The sequence below is a fragment of the Oncorhynchus nerka genome, linkage group LG15 (genome assembly GCF_034236695.1).
Source record: "Oncorhynchus nerka isolate Pitt River linkage group LG15, Oner_Uvic_2.0, whole genome shotgun sequence".
In the NCBI taxonomy this organism is placed as follows: domain Eukaryota; kingdom Metazoa; phylum Chordata; class Actinopteri; order Salmoniformes; family Salmonidae; genus Oncorhynchus; species Oncorhynchus nerka.
Genome location: NC_088410.1, coordinates 102,370,490 through 102,393,085, shown reverse-complemented (window position 1 = coordinate 102,393,085; position 22,596 = coordinate 102,370,490). Strand labels below are relative to the sequence as shown.

General features: G+C 44.3%; 1 protein-coding gene and 1 long non-coding RNA gene across 2 annotated transcripts in view; one reads left to right on the top strand and one right to left on the bottom strand.

The window, feature by feature from the left end:
* The window catches only part of LOC115125610 (plasma membrane calcium-transporting ATPase 2-like), a 228,435-nt gene that overhangs the window by 178,399 nt on the left and 27,440 nt on the right, over positions 1-22,596 (top strand). The window contains 5 exon segments of the mRNA XM_065000752.1: positions 10,650-10,829; positions 11,495-11,582; positions 11,662-11,768; positions 19,845-20,135; positions 20,568-20,781. Of these exon segments, the coding sequence (XP_064856824.1) occupies positions 10,650-10,829; positions 11,495-11,582; positions 11,662-11,768; positions 19,845-20,135; positions 20,568-20,781 (880 nt within the window).
* On the bottom strand, positions 11,880-14,492 carry LOC135560266 (uncharacterized). The gene is made up of 2 exons (XR_010458863.1): positions 14,416-14,492; positions 11,880-12,505 (listed from the first exon to the last, which is right to left on the bottom strand). It is a non-coding gene; the product is annotated as an uncharacterized LOC135560266 (long non-coding RNA).

Sequence of the window (22,596 nt, the reverse complement as noted above, 5' to 3'; positions counted from 1 at the left end):
TTATACTACTACTCCATTATACTACTACTCCTCCATTATACTACTACTACTCCTCCATTATACTACTACTCCTCCATTATACTACTACTCCTCCATTATACTACTACTCCTCCATTATACTACTACTCCCATTATACTACTACTTATTATACTACTACTCCTCCATTATACTACTACTCCTCCATTATACTACTACTCCATTATACTACTACTCTACATTATTATACTACTACCTCCATTATACTATTATACTACTACTCCTCCATCCATTATACTACTACTCCTCCATTATACTACTACTCCTTATACCATTATACTACTACTCCTCCCATTATATACTACTACCTCCATTATACTACTACTCCTCCATTATACTACTACTACTACTCCATTATACTACTACTCCTCCATTATACTACTACTACCTCCATTATACTACTACTCCATTATACTACTACTACCTCCATTATACTACTACTCCTCCATTATACTACTACTCCATTATACTACTACTTATACCTCCATTATACTACTACTACTCCATTATACTACTACTCCTCCATTATACTACTACTCCTCCATTATACTACTACTACTCCATTATACTACTACTCCATTATACTACTACTCCTCCATTATACTACTACTATTATACCTCCATTATACTACTACTCCATTATACTACTACTCCTCCATTATACTACTACTCCATTATACTACTACTCCTCCATTATACTACTACTCCATTATACTACTACCTCCATTATACTATTATACTACTACTACCTCCATTATACTACTACTCCTCCATTATACTACTCCATTATACTACTACTCCATTATACCATTATACTACTACTACTCCATTATACTACTACCTCCATCCATTATACTACTACTCCTCCATTATACTACTACTACTCCATTATACTCCATTATACTACTACTCTACTAATCTCCATTATACTACTACTCCATTATACTACTACTCCTCCATTATACTACTACTACTACTCCATTATACTACTACTCCTCCATTATATACTATTATACTACCTCCATTATACTACTACTACCTCCATTATATTATACTACTACTCCTCCATTATACTACTACTCCTCCATTATACTACTACTCCTCCATTATTATACTACTACTACCTCCATTATACTACTACTACTCATTATACTACTATTATACTACCTCCTCCATTATACTACTACTCCTCCATTATACTACTACCATTATACTACTACTCCTCCATTATACTACTACTACTACTCCATTATACTACTACTCCTCCATTATACTACTACTCCATTATACTACTACTCCTCCATTATACTACTACTCCTCCATTATACTACTACCCTCCATTATACTACTACTACCTCCATTATACTACTACTACTCCTCCATTATACTACTACTACTTCCATTATACTACTACTACTCCATTATACTACTACTACTACCTCCATTATACTACTACTCCTCCATTATACTACTACCCCTCCATTATACTACTACTCCTCCATTATACTACCTCCATTATACTACTACTCCATTATACTACTACCCTCCATTATATACTACTACTCCTCCATTATACTACTACTCCTCCATTATACTACTACTCCTCCATTATACTACTACTCCATTATACTACTACTCCTCCATTATACTACTACTCCTCCATTATACTACTACTTTATTATACTACTACTCAATCCATTATATGCATCCATTATACTTTTACTTCCATTATACTATGTTTATACTATGCATTATACTACTACTTATTATACTACTACTCCTCCATTATACTACTTACTCCATTATACTACTACTCCTCCATTATACTACTACTCCTCCATTATACTACTACATTATACTACTACTCCTCCATTATACTACTACTCCTCCATTATACTATACATTATACTACCATGTACTACTAACTGCTCCATTATACTACTATCCTCCATTATATATACTACCTCCATTATACTACTACTCCATTATACTACTACTCCTCCATTATACTACTACATTATACTACTACTCCTCCATTATACTACTACTCCTCCATTATTTTAACAAGTTTATTATGTTTTAATGCATGCTTATGTTTTAGTTCATGAATATGTTGTAATGCATAACTATGATATAATGCATACATATGTTATAATGCATACATATGTTGTAATGCATAACTATGATATAATGCATAGATATGTTATAATGCATACATACGTTATAATGCATAGATATGTTATAATGCATACATATGTTGTAATGCATAGATATGTTATAATGCATAGATATGTTATAATGCATATATACGTTATAATGCATAGATATGTTATAATGCATAAATATGTTATAATGCATATATACGTTATAATGCATAGATATGTTATAATGCATATATACGTTATAATGCATAGATATGTTATAATGCATAGATATGTTATAATGCATATATACGTTATAATGCATAGATATGTTATAATGCATATATACGTTATAATGCATAGATATGTTATAATGCATACATATGTTGTAATGCATAGATATGTTATAATGCATAGATATGTTATAATGCATATATACGTTATAATGCATAGATATGTTATAATGCATACATATGTTGTAATGCATAGATATGTTATAATGCATAGATATGTTATAATGCATATATACGTTATAATGCATAGATATGTTATAATGCATAGATATGTTATAATGCATATATACGTTATAATGCATAGATATGTTATAATGCATATATACGTTATAATGCATAGATATGTTATAATGCATATATATGTTATAATGCATAGATATGTTATAATGCATATATATGTTATAATGCATAGATATGTTATAATGCATACATATGTTATAATGCATACATATGTTGTAATGCATAACTATGATATAATGCATAGATATGTTATAATGCATACATATGTTATAATGCATACATATGTTGTAATGCATAACTATGATATAATGCATAGATATGTTATAATGCATATATACGTTATAATGCATAGATATGTTTTAATGCATGCTTATGTTATAACCAAAGAGAATATAAACTGTGGCATACACAATGAATCAGCACGGAGGAGAGAGAAAGGGAGAGAGGGCATAAAGAGATAGAGGGACAGAGAGAGAAGAGAGAGAAAATAAGTTGTGCCCAGTGTCTTTAGTGCTTCTTGTTACCAAGTCACCTTCCAACGCTCTCCATTTTTTATGGGTTTTCTCCTCTTTTACCCTTGTCTTCTCCAGCCTTGGCTCTTGCCAAAAGTACTGCACTTATCTAGGGAATGGGGGCTGGAACTGGGCCAGAACTCTAGAACTGTGCCAGACCTCTAGAACTGTGCCAGATGCTAGAACTCGGCCAGAACTCTAGAACTGGGCCAGAACTCTAGAACTGGGTCGTTCTCTGTCCAGATATAGAAGTATGATATCACTGTCCCCCCCAAGGTGTCTGGAAACAGAAGACAAAGGGTTGTGAGACATGGGTTTGATTTTAGACACATTGAAAGTGGGATGTGTACAGAGGGTACGGGGCAACAGAACACAAACAGCAGAGGGGCATAATTACCTTGGAGATAGGGAAAGAGCTGATAAAACGAGGGGAAAGTTTGCAGGTAGATCCCGGTTGGACAGCCATACCTTCTGCCCGAGACGATACTGGGGAGCCTGGGGTCCGGTGGCAGTCCGCTTGTTGTCAGAACCTGGAGGTGGTCTTGAGAAGGGCCGACCTGGCTTCCAGGTGCGACGACAGCAGCCAGTGGACAGACATCTGGGCCAAAGGTATGCAGACCTCTTCCTCAGAGAAGAGTGTGGGCTGATAGCCCAGGGAACACTCAAAGGGCGAGAGTCCCATGGAAGAGCAAGGAAGGGTGTTGCGGGCGTATTCAACCCACACTAGTTGCTGGCTCCAGGTGGTGGGATTGGCGGAGACCAGGCAGTGAAGAGTCGTTTCCATGTCTTGGTTGGCTCGTCCACTGGTGGTGGAACCCGAAAGACAGGGTGGTCGATGACCCAATGAGCGTGCAGAATGTCTTCCAGAAACGGTACGAGAACCGAGGACTCCGCCGGAGACCATGTCCACCGGGAATCCATGGATCCCGAAGATGTGCTGCACCATGAGCTGGGCCGCCTCTTTGACAGAGGGTAGCTTGGGGAGAGGGATGAAGTTGGTGGCTTTGCAAAACCAATCCACTACTGTCAGGATGGCAGTGTTTCCATCAGACGAGGGGAGACCCGTGACTCAATCCAGGGATATGTGAGACCAGGGACGGAGAGGGACTGACAGTGGTTGAAGAAGAACAGCCAGAGCTTGCCGAGGAGTCTTGTTCTGCGCACAGACCGTGCAGGTGGTGATGAATGCGGAGACGTTCGGGACCATGGTAGGCCACCAAAAGCATTGTCGCACAAAGTTCAGGGACCAATCAGAGCCCTGGTGGCAGGCAAGCCTCCAGGACCAAGGAGTGGACAGTGTCAGGCACAAACATCTGGTTATCTGGGCCCCCCCGTGGTTCGGGTGGGAACTCTGCGCTTCACGGACCTGCTTCCAGCTGAGTGCCGTCGCCAGACACGAGGTGGGAAGGATGGTCTCGGGGTCCGAGGGTGTAGCCGCGGGGCTATAGCAGCATGACGGCACATCTGGTTTGATGTTCTTGGTCGGTAGGAGAGGGAGAAGTTGAACCAGGTGAAGAGCAGGGCCCACCTAGCTTGCCTGGAATGGAGACGCTTGGCGGTGCGGAGATATTCCAGGTTCCACACAATGAATGGATGCTCCGCCCCCTCCAGCCATTGCCTCCACTCCTCCAACGCCATCTTCACTGCGAGAAGCTCACAATTCCCCACATCGTAGTTCCAGAATGCCCGGTCAGCAGCTGGGACCACGTGAACGGAACATTGGGAGAGGTGAGTGCAGACAGGGGTGAAGCTAGGATGCTGTAACCTAGGATAAAGCGACAATAAAAAGTTGACGAATCCCAGGAAACCTTGCAGCTGCACCCTTGGTCGTACGCTGGGGCCAATCCACCACCGCTTTCACCTTCCCGGGAAGGGGATGGAATTTGCACTTTTCCGCTTTCACAAAAAGCTGGTTCTCCAGGTGGCGTTTTAGAATCTGTTGGACGAGGAGCACGTGTTCTTGGGCCGAGCGAGAGAAGATGAGGATGTCATCGAGGTAGACGAACCGGTTCAACATGTCGCACAGGCTGGAACACAGCTGGGGCATTGGCAAGGCCAAATGGCATGACCAGATACTCGTAGTGACCGCTGGCCGTGTTGAAGGCAGTCTACCACTCGTCCCCTTCCTGTATCCGCACCAGGTGGTAGGCGTTCCGTAGGTCCAGCTTGAAGGCCGAGGAGATGAGTGATAGCGTTTTTTCACTGTGATGTCGTTAACCTTTCTAACGCAGGTGTTCCGCTAGCGGAACCCCTCGACACCTTGTTAACTTTTAAGGGATAGGGGGCAGCATTTTCACTTTGGATGAATTGCGTGCCCATAGTGAACTGCCTCCTACTCTGTCCCAGATGCTAATATATGCATACTATTACCATTGGGTAGAAAACACGCTGAAGTTTCTAAAACTGTTTGAATTATGTCTGTGAGTATAACAGAACTCATATGGCAGGCAAACTTCCAAACAGGAAGTGGAAATTCTGGGGCTGGTTGATTTTCAACTCATCGCCTATTCACATCCCAGTAAGATATGGATATGTTTGCATTTCCTACGCCTTCCACTAGATGTCAACAGTCAGTAGAACGTGGAATGAAGCCTCTAGTGTGATGTGGGGCCGGATGGCAGCTATTTGAGTCAGTGGTCTGGCAGAATGCCAGTTCCTGGTCAGGCGCATTTCTCATGATATCGCCATGCGTTCCATTACTCTGTAGACAAAAACGAATGTTGGAACGTTATTGGATATACAGTGGGGCAAAAAAGTATTTAGTCAGCCACCAATTGTGCAAGTTCTCCCACTTAAAAAGATCAGAGAGGCCTGTAATTTTCATCATAGGTACACTTCAACGAGGTCCAAAGACAACGAAATCACACTGCACACTTCCCTAACCCATCTGGACAAGAGGAATACCTGTGAGAATGCTGTTCATCGACTACAGCTACAGCGGGGACCGAGAGACTGAAAAACAGCTTCTAGCTCAAGACCATCAGACTGTTAAACAGCCATCACTAACATTGTCAGTACAGATTCATCAAAGCGGGGACCAAGAAGATGTTTTCCAGTCTCTATCTCAAGGCCATCACTAACATTGAGTGGCTGCTGCCAACATACTGACTCAACTCTAGCCACTTCAGTAATGAAACATTGTTGTAATAAATGTATCACTAGCCACTTTATACAATGTTTACATACCCTACATTACTCATCTCATATGTATATACTGTACTCGATACCATCTACTCCATCTTGCCTATGCCGTTCTGTACCATCACTCATTCATATATTTACATGGACATATTCTTATTCATTCCTTTACACTTGTGTGTATAAGGTAGTTGTTGTGATATTGTTAGGTTAGATTACTCGTTGGTTATTACTGCATGGTCGGAACTAGAAGCACAAGCATTTCGCTACTCTCGCATTAACATCTGCTAACCATGTGTATGTTAATTTTTTTTTTTTTAATTTTACCTTTATTTTACTAGGCAAGTCAGTTAAGAACAAATTCTTATTTTCAATGACGGCCTAGGAACAGTGGGTTAACTGCCTGTTCAGGGGCAGAACGACAGATTTGTACCTTGTCAGCTCGGGGATTTGAACTTGCAACCTTTCGGTTACTAGTCCAACGCTCTAACCACTAGGCTACCCTGCCGCCCCGTATGTGACAAATAACATTTGATTTGATTTGACTTGCCTAGTTAAAATAAAGGTTACATTTTTTAAAAGAAGTCACCCAACAGTACAGTACAGCCAACCAGGCAAGATATAACCCCACCCACTTTGCCAAAGCACAGCCCCCACACCACTAGAGGGATATCTTCAACCACCAACTTACCATCCTGAGACACGGCTGAGTGTTGCCCACAAAGATCTCCCCCACGGTACGAACCCGAGAGAGCGCAAGTCCAGACAGGAAGTTCACCTCAACCCACTCAAGTCGAGAATAGCAAAAAAATATCTGTCATGACGTGATGCACTCCTCCAAGGGACGGCAAGGAGAAGCACTAGCAAGCCAGTGACTCAGCCCCCGTAATAGGGTCAGAGGCAGAGAATCCCAGTAATGGTAATCAATAATCAATGAACAGTAGTGTAATGGTGGTACTACATCTAATCAATAATCATTTTAGCAGCAGTGTACACACACACACACATGTAACGCTCCTCCTCCACGACACCAGCTGCAGCTGAAGCTCTAAATGATTTGGTTCTCCCGTGATGGTGTCAGCGAGGCAGGATGTGTTGCTTTACCGTTGGTTCTCCTGTGATGGTGTCAGCGAGGCAGGATGTGTTGCTTTACCGTTGGTTCTCCTGTGATGGTGTCAGCGAGGCAGGATGTGTTGCTTTACCGTTGGTTCTCCTGTGATGGTGTCAGCGAGGCAGGATGTGTTGCTTTACCGTTGGTTCTCCTGTGATGGTGTCAGCGAGGCAGGATGTGTTGCTTTACCGTTGGTTCTCCTGTGATGGTGTCAGCGAGGCAGGATGTGTTGCTTTACCGTTGGTTCTCCTGTGATGGTGTCAGCGAGGCAGGATGTGTTGCTTTACCGTTGGTTCTCCTGTGATGGTGTGTGTTGCTTTACTGTTGGTTCTCCTGTGATGGTGCAGGATGGATGTGTTGCTTTACTGTTGGTTCTCCTGTGATGGTGCCAGCGAGGCAGGATGTGTTGCTTTACTGTTGGTTCTCCTGTGTGGTGCCAGCGAGGCAGGATGGTTCTCTCCTGTGATGGTGCCAGCGAGGCAGGATGTGTTGCTTTACTGTTGGTTCTCCTGTGATGGTGCCAGCGAGGCAGGATGTGTTGCTTTACCGTTGGTTCTCCTGTGATGGTGCCAGCGAGGCAGGATGTGTTGCTTTACCGTTGGTTCTCCTGTGATGGTGCCAGCGAGGCAGGATGTGTTGCTTTACTGTTGGTTCTCCTGTGATGGTGCCAGCGAGGCAGGATGTGTTGCTTTACTGTTGGTTCTCCTGTGATGGTGCCAGCGAGGCAGGATGTGTTGCTTTAATGTTGGTTCTCCTGTGATGGTGCCAGCGAGGCAGGATGTGTTGGTTCTTTACCGTTGGTTCTCCTGTGATGGTGCCAGCGAGGCAGGATGTGTTGCTTTACTGTTGGTTCTCCTGTGATGGTGCCAGCGAGGCAGGATGTGTTGCTTTACTGTTGGTTCTCCTGTGATGGTGCCATGGTGCCAGCTCCTGTGAGGTGCAGGATGTGTTTGCTTTACTGTTGGTTCTCCTGTGATGGTGCCAGCGAGGCAGGATGTGTTGCTTTACTGTTGGTTCTCCTGTGATGGTGCCAGCGAGGCAGGATGTGTTGCTTTACTGTTGGTTCTCCTGTTGGTTCTCCTCCTGTGATGGTGCCAGCGAGGCAGGATGTGTTGCTTTACTGTTGGTTCTCCTGTGATGGTGCCAGCGAGGCAGGATGTGTTGCTTTACTGTTGGTTCTCCTGTGATGGTGCCAGCGAGGGTTCTCCTGTGATGGTGCCAGCGAGGCAGGATGTGTTGCTTTACTGTTGGTTCTCCTGTGATGGTGCCAGCGAGGCAGGATGTGTTGCTTTACTGTTGGTTCTCCTGTGATGGTGCCAGCGAGGCAGGATGTGTTGCTTTACTGTTGGTTCTCCTGTGATGGTGCCAGCGAGGCAGGATGTGTTGCTTTACTGTTGGTTCTCCTGTGATGGTGCCAGCGAGGCAGGATGTGTTGCTTTACCGTTGGTTCTCCTGTGATGGTGCCAGCGAGGCAGGATGTGTTGCTTTACTGTTGGTTCTCCTGTGATGGTGCCAGCGAGGCAGGATGTGTTGCTTTACTGTTGGTTCTCCTGTGATGGTGCCAGCGAGGCAGGATGTGTTGCTTTACTGTTGGTTCTCCTGTGATGGTGCCAGCGAGGCAGGATGTGTTGCTTTTGGTTCTCCTGTGACTGTTGGTTCTCTCCTGTGATGGTGCCAGCGAGGCAGGATGTGTTGCTTTACTATTGGTTCTCCTGTGATGGTGCCAGCGAGGCAGGATGTGTTGCTTTACTATTGGTTCTCCTGTGATGGTGCCAGCGAGGCAGGATGTGTTGCTTTACCGTTGGTTCTCCTGTGATGGTGCCAGCGAGGCAGGATGTGTTGCTTTACTGTTGGTTCTCCCGTGATGGTGCCAGCGAGGCAGGATGTGTTGCTTTACTGTTGGTTCTCCTGTGATGGTGCCAGCCAGGCAGGATGTGTTGCTTTACTGTTGGTTCTCCCGTGATGGTGCCAGCGAGGCAGGATGTGTTGCTTTACTATTGGTTCTCCTGTGATGGTGCCAGCGAGGCAGGATGTGTTGCTTTACCGTTGGTTCTCCTGTGATGGTGCCAGCGAGGCAGGATGTGTTGCTTTACTGTTGGTTCTCCTGTGATGGTGCCAGCGAGGCAGGATGTGTTGCTTTAATGTTGGTTCTCCTGTGATGGTGCCAGCGAGGCAGGATGTGTTGCTTTATGGTGCTGATGTTCTCCCCGTGTGGTGCCAGCGAGGCAGGATGCTTTACTGTTGGTTCTCCTGTGATGGTGCCAGCGAGGTAGGATGTGTTGCTTTACTGTTGGTTCTCCTGTGATGGTGCCAGCGAGGCAGGATGTGTTGCTTTACTGTTGGTTCTCCTGTGATGGTGCCAGCGAGGCAGGATATTTTGCTTTACTGTTGGTTCTCCTGTGATGGTGCCAGCGAGGCAGGATGTGTTGCTTTACTGTTGGTTCTCCTGTGATGGTGCCAGCGAGGCAGGATGTGTTGCTTTACTGTTGGTTCTCCTGTGATGGTGCCAGCGAGGCAGGATGTGTTGCTTTAATGTTGGTTCTCCTGTGATGGTGCCAGCGAGGCAGGATGTGTTGCTTTACTGTTGGTTCTCCTGTGATGGTGCCAGCGAGGCAGGATGTGTTGCTTTACTGTTGGTTCTCCTGTGATGGTGCCAGCGAGGCAGGATGTGTTGCTTTACTGTTGGTTCTCCTGTGATGGTGCCAGCGAGGTAGGATGTGTTGCTTTACTGTTGGTTCTCCCGTGATGGTGCCAGCGAGGCAGGATGTGTTGCTTTACTATTGGTTCTCCTGTGATGGTGCCAGCGAGGCAGGATGTGTTGCTTTACCGTTGGTTCTCCTGTGATGGTGCCAGCGAGGCAGGATGTGTTGCTTTACTGTTGGTTCTCCTGTGATGGTGCCAGCGAGGCAGGATGTGTTGCTTTGTAGAGGAAAGATAGCCCGAAGTGAACTAAACGTAGTGTGTGCGTGCGTTTGTGCATGCGTGTGTGTGCTTGTTTACATCCTGTGTGAATTAATAGGTAGTTGCATGGCAGTAATAATGACATGGTCGTGGGTTCAATTCCTGTTGGGGCCATTTTATATTCAAATTAAAACACTCACCGTGTTGTTAGTCAGTTTGGATTTACCATGTAAATAGTGTATGCTAAACGTCATATCGTCTGCGTGTGCCCTGCAGGTACCAGATGCCATTATAAGGTGCCAGCGTGCGGGCATCACGGTGCGCATGGTGACAGGTGACAACATCAACACGGCCAGGGCCATCGCCATCAAGTGTGGCATCATCCACCCTGGAGAAGACTTCCTGTGTATCGACGGAAAGGAGTTCAACAGGAGGATCCGCAACGAGAAGGGAGAGGTACGCTGCAGCAGAGAGACAGAGAAAGAGAGCGAGAGAGAGAGAGAGAGAGAGAGAGAGAAAGAGACAGAGAGACAGAGAAAGAGAAAGAGAGAGAAAAAGAGACAGAGAGAGAGACAGAAAGAGAGAGAGAGAGAGAGAGAGAGAGAGAGAGAGAAGAGGTACAGTGCTCTTGTGCATCTCTCAGGTGAATCCAGGTGAAAGCTATGATCCCTTATTTCTGGGTTTTTCACGCTCAACAGTTTGTATAATATGTTATTTGCAGTTGGTGGGGGGGGGGCTGATAGAGGGGCAACTGCATATTAGGAAGATCTCAGGAAACATAGATAAAAGACCCTCAGGTTCTGATAGATGAACATAAAAGACAGTTCTGAGATAAAAGAGATAAAAGACCCTCAGGTTCTGATAGATGAACAGAGATAAAAGACCCTCAGGTTCTGATAGATGAACATACAGTAGATAAAAGACCTTCAGGTTCTGATAGATGAACAGAGATAAAAGACCCTCAGGTTCTGATAGATGAACATACAGTAGATAAAAGACCTTCAGGTTCTGATAGATGAACATACAGTAGATAAAAGACCCTCAGGTTCTGATAGATGAACATACAGTAGATAAAAGACCCTCATGTTCTGATAGATGAACATGTACCTTCTCCTCTGTAGGTTGAGCAGGAGCGCATGGACAAAGTGTGGCCTAAACTGCGAGTCCTGGCTAGATCCTCCCCTACTGATAAACACACACTGGTTAAAGGTGAGAGAGCGGCCCCACTTCCACTCCTCTCTACTGTATTCTGTTCATCTGAACTGAACCCCTGTGTGTTGTCCTCTAGGCATCATAGACAGCTGCTTGACAGACCAGAGACAAGTGGTGGCGGTGACAGGAGACGGGACTAACGATGGACCAGCCCTGAAGAAGGCTGACGTGGGCTTTGCCATGGTAGGACCTAGGGCTGGAGGCATAATGTATCTACCTTACTGTACCGTACCACACCACAACACCCCAACACACCACAACACCCCAACACACCACAACACCACCACAATAATCAATCAATCAATCAATCAAATGTATTTATATAGCCCTTCTTACATCAGCTGATATCTCAAAGTGCTGTACAGAAACCCAGCCTAAAACCCCAAACAGCAAGCAATGCAGGTGTAGAAGCACGGTGGCTAGGAAAAACTCCCTAGAAAGGCCAAAACCTAGGAAGAAACCTAGAGAGGAACCAGGCTATGTGGGGTGGCCAGTCCTCTTCTGGCTGTACTGGGTAGAGAGGAACCAGGCTATGAGGGGTGGCCAGTCCTCTTCTGGCTGTGCCGGGTGGAGATTATAACAGAACATGGCCAAGATGTTCAAATGTTCATAAATGACCAGCAGGGTCAAATAATAATAATCACAGTGGTTGTAGAGGGTGCAGCAAGTCAGTACCTCAGGAGTAAATGTCAGTTGGCTTTTCATAGCCGATCATTAAGAGTATCTCTACCACTCCTGCTGTCTCTAGAGAGTTGAAAACAGCATGTCTGGGACAGGTAGCACGTCCGGTGAACAGGTCAGGGTTCCATAGCCGCAGGCAGAACAGTTGAAACTGGAGCAGCAGCATGGCCAGGTGGACTGGGGACAGCAAGGAGTCATCATGTCAGGTAGTCCTGAGGCATGGTCCTAGGGCTCAGGTCCTCCAAGAGAGAGAAAGAAAGAGAGAAAGAGAGAATTAGAGAGAGCACACTTAAATTCACACGGGACACCGGATAAGACAGAAGTACTCCAGATATAACAAACTGACCCTAGCCCCCCGACACATAAACTACTGCAGCATAAACACTGGAGGCTGAGACAGGAGGGGTCAGGAGACACTGTGGCCAAACAGGAAGGATATAACCCCACCCACTTTCCCAAAGCACAGCCCCCATACCAACACCATAGGTGATAGTATCTCTCAAGTAGCTGATCCGTCATCAGTATTGTAGAGTAATTCTAATGTTAACGTAAAATTTGAATGGAGAAAGCTGTTCCTATCAGTATTGACACTTAGCTAGCTACAACTACTATGACAACTGTAGCATTACAGCTAGCTACAACTACTACTATGACAGATGTAGCATTACAGCTAGCTACAACTACTACTATGACAGATGTAGCATTACAGCTAACTACAACTACTATGACAACTGTAGCATTACAGCTAGCTACAACTACTATGATTCATGTAGCATTACAGCTAGCTACAACTACTATGATTCATGTAGCATTACAGCTAACTACAACTACTATGACAACTGTAGCATTACAGCTAACTACAACTACTATGACAAATGTAGCATTACAGCTAACTACAACTACTATGACAGATGTAGCATTACAGCTAGCTACAACTACTATGATTCATGTAGCATTACAGCTAACTACAACTACTATGACAGATGTAGCATTACAGCTAGCTACAACTACAATGACAACTGTAGCATTACAGCTAGCTACAACTACTATGACAGATGTAGCATTACAGCTAGCTACAACTACTATGATTCATGTAGCATTACAGCTAGCTACAACTACTATGATTCATGTAGCATTACAGCTAACTACAACTACTATGACAGCTGTAGCATTACAGCTAGCTACAACTACTATTACAACTGTAGCATTACAGCTAACTACAACTACTATGACAGCTGTAGCATTACAGCTAACTACAACTACTATGACAGCTGTAGCATTACAGCTAGCTACAACTACTATGACAGCTGTAGCATTACAGCTAACTACAACTACTATGACAGCTGTAGCATTACAGCTAGCTACAACTACTATGATTCATGTAGCATTACAGCTAGCTACAACTACTATGACAGCTGTAGCATTACAGCTAGCAACAACTACTATGATTCATGTAGCATTACAGCTAACTACAACTACTATGATTCATGTAGCATTACAGCTAGCTACAACTACTATGATTCATGTAGCATTACAGCTAACTACAACTACTATGATTCATGTAGCATTACAGCTAGCTAGCTACAACTACTATGATTCATGTAGCATTACAGCTAACTACAACTACTATGACAGATGTAGCATTACAGCTAGCTACAACTACTATGATTAATGTAGCATTACAGCTAACTACAACTACTATGATTAATGTAGCATTACAGCTAACTACAACTACTATGACAGATGTAGCATTACAGCTAGCTACAACTACTATGATTCATGTAGCATTACAGCTAGCTACAACTACTATGATTCATGTAGCATTACAGCTAACTACAACTACTATGATTAATGTAGCATTACAGCTAGCTAGCTACAACTACTATGCTTCATGTAGCATTACAGCTAACTACAACTACTATGACAGATGTAGCATTACAGCTAGCTACAACTACTATGATTAATGTAGCATTACAGCTAGCTACAACTACTATGATTCATGTAGCATCACAGCTAGCAACAACTACTATGATTCATGTAGCATTACAGCTAGCTAGCTACAACTACTATGATTAATGTAGCATTACAGCTAACTACAACTACTATGACAGATGTAGCATTACAGCTAGCTACAACTACTATGACTCACTGTGGAATGGATCCATTGTTAGTAACCTTGAAATGTCCTGGTATAACCCAAGCAGCATCCTCACCACTACACTGTAACCCCACCAGCCCTGCTGTAGATACAGTGGAGCAGGACTGCCCCCTAGTGGACAGATGGGATAAACACAATCGGAAATACTGTGACATTGCTTTTCAGATCACTGCAATGCACATACAGTACAATATGATGGTGCTAGATTCACATATAAAATAACTAAATTATGTTTATTCCGTTATCTGAATCTCCATATCTGTAACTATATTTACATTTTTGGGATGAGTTTGCACACTTTTATTTCCCCAAATCAGAATAATGAATGACTAAATATTCGTACTTAGGTGATATTGTGATAGTATCTTCTATGACTGACGAATCACAGCCGTCGTCGATAGTGATGTGACGGAGGATACCTGACTTATTGCAACGTGTGCAGTACAGAGGAGGAGAGGGCAGAGTCAGACAGCAGTGCAGTAAATGTCTACATTATATTCCTATTTATTAAAGATAAATTAATTAATAAATATATTTACAGATGTTGGGGAACAATGTAGACATGTTTACGTTTCTCCAAAACAGCGCTAACTGTCTGTTTTTGTTTGTTCTCTCTCTTCAATAGCAGATGATTTCTGCTCTTTTGCTGTTTCATGATCAGACAAGGAATCTTGTTTGATCAGGAATAGGAATCTTGTTTGATCAGGAATAGGAATCTTGTTTTATTTTTATCCTTCCATGCCATTGTGAAACAAACAGCTCAAAGCCTAATCCTACTAATGAAATATTTCCCACATTTTTGAATAAAGTGTTTGTTTTAAAGTTTCTGCTTTTAAACGGGATCAATTATCTTAGTCGGGGGCCTCCCGCGTGGCGCAGTGGTCAAGGGCGCTGTACTGCAGCGCCAGCTGCGCCAGCAGAGACTCTGGGTTCGCGCCCAGGCTCTGTCGTAACCGGGAGGTCCATGGGGCGATGCACAATTGGCCTAGCGTCGGTTAGTTTGGCCAGTAGGGAAATCCTTGTCTCATTGCGCACCAGCGACTCCTGTTGCCAGGTGCACGGTGGGGAGAAAAAAGGAGTAAAAAAAAAAAAATCTATTCTCAGTCACAACTTTATTTTGAATGACAAATATTTTATTATGGAGGAAAGCTGAGGAAAGAAACACGTAGCTGGCCGTGGCCTATTTCCAGACTATTCTAGCAATATGCAACCAACTACAACACATAGTAGCCTAGAGATTATTCTAGCAATATGCAACCAACTACAACACATAGTAGCCTAGGCCTAAGAGAGGAGGAAAACATGGGATCAGATTATAGTGATTCAGTTCTGAGGACAGTAGAGTTGCTCTGCAGCCCATGATGACCAATCAACCATCACAAGACGAACAGCCAGCGAGGCTCCTTGACTGTCACCTGCTCTCTCTACGCACCTCAGCCCACAGACATGCTAACGTACACTACATGACCAAAAGTATGTGGACACCTGCTCGTTGAACATCTTGTTCCAAAGTCATGGGCATTAATATGGAGTTGGTCTCCCCTTTGCTGCTATAACAGCCTCCACTCTTCTGGAAAGGCTTTCCACTAGATGTAGGAACATTGCTGCTATAACAGCCCCCACTCTTCTGGGAAGGCTTTCCTCTAGATGTTGGAACATTGCTGCTATAACAGCCTCCACTCTTCTGGGAAGGCTTTCCACTAGATGTTGGAACATTGCTGCTATAACAGCCTCCACTCTTCTGGGAAGGCTTTCCACTAGATGTAGGAACATTGCTGCTATAACAGCCTCCACTCTTCTGGGAAGGCTTTCACTAGATGTTGGAACATTGCTGCTATAACAGCCTCCACTCTTCTGGGAAGGCTTTCCACTAGATTTAGGAACATTGCTGCTATAACAGCCTCCAGTCTTCTGGGAAGGCTTTCCCCTAGGTGTTGGAACATTGCTGCTATAACAGCCTCCACTCTTCTGGGAAGGCTTTCCACTAGATGTAGGAACATTGCTGCTATAACAGCCTCCACTCTTCTGGGGAGTCTTTCGACTAGATGTTGGAACATTACTGCTATAACAGCCTCCACTCTTCTGGGAAGGCTTTCCACTAGATGTAGGAACATTGCTGCTATAACAGCCTCCACTCTTCTTGGAAGGCTTTTCTCTAGATGTTGGAACATTGCTGCTATAACAGCCTCCACTTTTCTGGGAAGGCTTTCCACTAGATGTAGGAACATTGCTGCTATAACAGCCTCCACTCTTCTGGGAAGGCTTTCCACTAGGGGTTGGAACATTGCTGCTATAACAGCCTCCACTCTTCTGGGAAGGCTTTCCACTAGATGTTGGAACATTGCTGCTATAACAGCTTCCACTCTTCTGGGAAGGCTTTCCACTAGATGTAGGAACATTGCTGCTATAACAGCCTCCACTCTTCTGGGAAAGGCTTTCCACTAGATGTAGGAACATTGCTGCTATAACAGCCTCCACCCTTCTGGGAAGGCTTTCCACTAGATGTTGGAACATTGCTGCTATAACAGCCTCTACTCTTCTGGGAAGTGGTTCCACTAGATGATGGAACATTGCTGCTATAACAGCCTCCACTCTTCTGGGAAGGCTTTCCACTAGATGTTGGAACATTGCTGCTATAACAGCCTCTACTCTTCTGGGAAGACATTCCACTAGATGTTGGAACATTCCTGCTGGGTCTTGCTTCCATTCAGCCACAAGAGCTTTGTTGAGGTCGGGCAACGATGTTGGCGATTAGGCCTGGCTCACAGTCGGCGTTCAATGGGGTTGAGGTCAGGGCTTTGTGCAGGCCAGTAAAGTTATTCTATGGACCTTGCTTTTTGCACGGGAGCATTGTCATGCTGAAACAGGAAAGGTCCTTCTCCAAACTGTTGCCACAAAGTTGAAAGCACAGAATCGTTTAGAATATCGTTGTAGCATTGAGATTTCCCTTCACTGAAACTAAGGGGCCTAGCCTGAACCATTAAAAACAGCCCCAGACCTCATCCACCAAACTTTACAGTTGGCACTATGCATTGGGGCAGGTAGCGTTCATTTGGCTCCGCCAAACCCAGATTCGTCCGTGGGATGGTGAAGTATGATTGGAGGCGAGCTTTACACCACTCATATGGTGATCTGAGGCTGGGTTTGCGGAAATGGAAACCCATTTCATGAAGCTCCCGACTAACAGCCATTGTGCTGATGTTGCTTCCTGAGGCAGTTTTGGAACTCTGCTGTGACTGTTGCAACAGAGGACAGACTCCAACACTCATTGGTCCTGTTCTGTAAGCTTGTGTGGCGTACAACTTCGCGGTTGAGCCGTTGTTGTTCCTAGACGTTTCCACTTCCGCAATAATACCACTTATATCTCTCCAGGGTTCAGCCGGTATTTAACCATACCTCTTCTCTCTCTCCAGGGTTCAGCCAGTATTAAACCATACCTCTTCTCTCTCCAGGGTTCAGCCGGTATTTAACCATACCTCTTCTCTCTCTCCAGGGTTCAGCCAGTATTAAATCATACCTCTTCTCTCTCTCCAGGGTTCAGCCAGTATTAAACCATACCTCTCTCTCTGCAGGGTTCAGCCAGTATTAAACCATACCTCATCTCTCTCTGCAGGGTTCAGCCGGTATTAAACCATACCTCTCCTCTCTCTCTCTGCAGGGTTCAGCCGGTATTAAACCATACCTCTCCTCTCTCTGCAGGGTTCAGCCAGTATTTAACCATACCTCTTCTCTCTGCAGGGTTCAGCCAGTATTAAACCATTCCTCTTCTCTCTCTGCAGGGTTCAGCTGGTATTAAACCATACCTCTTCTCTCTCTCCAGGGTTCAGCCGGTATTAAACCATACCTCTGTCTCTGCAGGGTTCAGCCGGTATTAAACCATACCTCTTCTCTCTCTGCAGGGTTCAGCCAGTATTAAACCATACCTCTCTCTCTGCAGGGTTCAGCCAGTATTAAACCATACCTCTTCTCTCTCTGCAGGGTTCAGCCGGTATTAAACCATACCTCTTCTCTCTGCAGGGTTCAGCTGGTATTAAACCATACCTCTTCTCTCTCTGCAGGGTTCAGCCAGTATTAAACCATACCTCTTCTCTCTGCAGGGTTCAGCCAGTATTAAACCATACCTCTCTCTCTGCAGGGTTCAGCCGGTATTAAACCATACCCCTCTCTCTGCAGGGTTCAGTCGGTATTAAACCATACCTCTTCTCTCTCTGCAGGGTTCAGCCGGTATTAAACCATACCTCTTCTCTCTCTCCAGGGTTCAGCCAGTATTAAACCATACCTCTTCTCTCTCTCCAGGGTTCAGCCAGTATTAAACCATACCTCTTCTATCTCTGCAGGGTTCAGCCAGTATTAAACCATACCTCTGTCTCTGCAGGGTTCAGCCAGTATTAAACCATACTTCTTCTCTCTCTCCGGGGTTCAGCCAGTATTAAACCATACCTCTTCTCTCTCTGCAGGGTTCAGCCTGTATTAAACCATACCTCTTCTCTCTGCAGGGTTCAGCCGGTATTAAATCATACCTCTTCTCTCTCTGCAGGGTTCAGCCAGTATTAAACCATACCTCTTCTCTCTGCAGGGTTCAGCCAGTATTAAACCATACCTCTTCTCTCTCTGCAGGGTTCAGCCAGTATTAAACCATATCTCTTCTCTCTGCAGGGTTCAGCCAGTATTAAACCATACCTCTTCTCTCTCTGCAGGGTTCAGCCGGTATTAAATCATACCTCTTCTCTCTGCAGGGTTCAGCCGGTATTAAACCATACCTCTTCTCTCTCTGCAGGGTTCAGCCGGTATTAAACCATTCCTCTTATCTCTCTGCAGGGTTCAGCTGGTATTAAACCATACCTCTTCTCTCTCTGCAGGGTTCAGCCAGTATTAAACCATACCTCTTCTCTCTGCAGGGTTCAGCCAGTATTAAACCAGACCTCTTCTCTCTGCAGGGTTCAGCCGGTATTAAACCATACCTCTTCTCTCTCTGCAGGGTTCAGCTGGTATTAAGCCATACCTCTTCTCTCTCTGCAGGGTTCAGCCGGTATTAAACCATACCTCTTCTCTCTCTGCAGGGTTCAGCCGGTATTAAACCATTCCTCTTATCTCTCTGCAGGGTTCAGCTGGTATTAAACCATACCTCTTCTCTCTCTGCAGGGTTCAGCTGGTATTAAACCATACCTCTTCTCTCTCTGCAGGGTTCAGCCAGTATTAAACCATACCTCTTCTTTCTCTCCAGGGTTCAGCCGGTATTAAATCATACCTCTTCTCTCTGCAGGGTTCAGCCAGTATTAAACCATTCCTCTTCTCTCTGCAGGGTTCAGCCAGTATTAAACCATTCCTCTCTCTCTCTGCAGGGTTCAACCAGTATTAAACCATACCTCTTCTCTCTGCAGGGTTCAACCGGTATTAAACCATACCTCTTCTCTCTGCAGGGTATAGCCGGTACAGACGTGGCCAAGGAGGCGTCTGACATCATATTAACGGACGATAACTTCAGCAGCATAGTGAAGGCTGTGATGTGGGGGAGGAACGTCTACGACAGCATTTCCAAGTTCCTCCAGTTCCAGCTGACTGTCAACGTGGTGGCTGTCATAGTGGCCTTCACTGGGGCCTGCATCACACAGGTAACAAACACACACACACACACACATGTAACAAACACACAGCTGACTGTCAACGTGGTGGCTGTCATAGTGGCCTTCACTGGGGCCTGCATCACACAGGTCATGCTCACCAGTGTAATCAGAATGAACAGTGAGGGTGAGAGGGGACATCCCTGCATTGTACCCCCTTTGAAGCAACACGTTTTAGCGTGCCATTCCATTGGTTGGTGATGACTGTGACACTGGAGCTGGAGTTAAGAGTTTTAATCGATCCTGTGAAATAGAAACCAAACCTGTCTGTCTTTGTACCATTTTAGAAACATACTATAACTATGAACCGCTGGGATCGGAAGCTGTATTTGTAGAAACACATCCATAGTATAAGTATGAACCATCGGGATCTGAAGTTGATGCTGGTATCTAATGTGTTCTCTGGCAGAACTGTGTCCTGAAGACGATCTCTGTGTGTTCCCTGTAGGATTCTCCCCTGACGACAGTCCAGTTGTTTCATCTGTAGTCTCTAATGTTAACCACCCTGTGTGTTCCCTGTAGGATTCTCCCCTGAAGGCGGTCCAGATGCTGTGGGTGAACTTGATAATGGACACCTTTGCGTCCCTGGCCCTTGCGACGGAGCCCCCCACCGAGGCCCTGCTGATGAGGAAGCCGTACGGCCGCAACAAACCGCTGATCTCCAGCACCATGACTAAGAACATCCTGGGACACGGAATCTATCAGCTGGTCATCATCTTCTCCCTACTGTTCGTCGGTACGTCATTATCTTTTATCAGTCCTCTCCTATTGGATATTTATTGGACAGTAGAGAGAGAGAGAGGATGGACAAAGGAGATGGTGTGCTGGAATAACAGTGGGCAGGATTGGAACCCAGTTTATGTGTTCTGGAATCTAAAGGTTAGACATCTAGACCACAGCTAGTTCATGTGTTCTGGAATCTAAAGGTTAGACATCTAGTCCACAGCTAGTTTATGTGTTCTGGAATCTAAAGGTTAGACATCTAGTCCACAGCTAGTTTATGTGTTCTGGAATCTAAAGGTTAGACATCTAGTCCACAGCTAGTTTATGTGTTCTGGAATCTAAAGGTTAGACATCTAGTCCACAGCTAGTTTATGTGTTCTGGAATCTAAAGGTTAGACATCTAGTCCACAGCTAGTTTATGTGTTCTGGAATCTAAAGGTTAGACATCTAGTCCACAGCTAGTTTATGTGTTCTGGAATCTAAAGGTTAGACATCTAGACCACAGCTAGTTTATGTGTTCTGGAATCTAAAGGCAGCAGGTTAGACATCTAGACCACAGCTAGTTTATGTGTTCTGGAATCTAAAGGTTAGACATCTAGTCCACAGCTAGTTTATGTGTTCTGGAATCTAAAGGTTAGACATCTAGTCCACAGCTAGTTTATGTGTTCTGGAATCTAAAGGTTAGACATCTAGACCACAGCTAGTTTATGTGTTCTGGAATCTAAAGGCAGCAGGTTAGACATCTAGACCACAGCTAGTTTATGTGTTCTGGAATCTAAAGGTTAGACATCTAGTCCACAGCTAGTTTATGTGTTCTGGAATCTAAAGGTTAGACATCTAGTCCACAGCTAGTTTATGTGTTCTGGATTCTAAAGGTTAGACATCTAGACCACAGCTAGTTTATGTGTTCTGGAATCTAAAGGTTAGACATCTAGTCCACAGGTAGTTTATGTGTTCTGGAATCTAAAGGTTAGACATCTAGTCCACAGCTAGTTTATGTGTTCTGGAATCTAAAGGTTAGACATCTAGTCCACAGCTAGTTTATGTGTTCTGGAATCTAAAGGTTAGACATCTAGACCACAGCTAGTTTATGTGTTCTGGAATCTAAAGGTTAGACATCTAGTCCACAGCTAGTTTATGTGTTCTGGAATCTAAAGGTTAGACATCTAGTCCACAGCTAGTTTATGTGTTCTGGAATCTAAAGGTTAGACATCTAAACCACAGCTAGTTTATGTGTTCTGGAATCTAAAGGTTAGACATCTAGACCACAGCTCGTTTATGTGTTCTGGAATCTAAAGGTTAGACATCTAGTCCACAGCTAGTTTATGTGTTCTGGAATCTAAAGGTTAGACATCTAAACCACAGCTAGTTTATGTGTTCTGGAATCTAAAGGTTAGACATCTAGACCACAGCTAGTTTATGTTTATGTGTTCTGGAATCTAAAGGTTAGACATCTAGTCCACAGCTAGTTTATGTGTTCTGGAATCTAAAGGTTAGACATCTAGACCACAGCTAGTTTATGTGTTCTGGAATCTAAAGGTTAGACATCTAGACCACAGCTAGTTTATGTGTTCTGGAATCTAAAGGTTAGACATCTAGACCACAGCTAGTTTATGTGTTCTGGAATCTAAAGGTTAGACATCTAGTCCACAGGTAGTTTATGTGTTCTGGAATCTAAAGGTTAGACATCTAGTCCACAGCTAGTTTATGTGTTCTGGAATCTAAAGGTTAGACATCTAGACCACAGCTAGTTTATGTGTTCTGGAATCTAAAGGTTAGACATCTAGTCCTAGGCTAGTTTATGTGTTCTGGAATCTAAAGGTTAGAC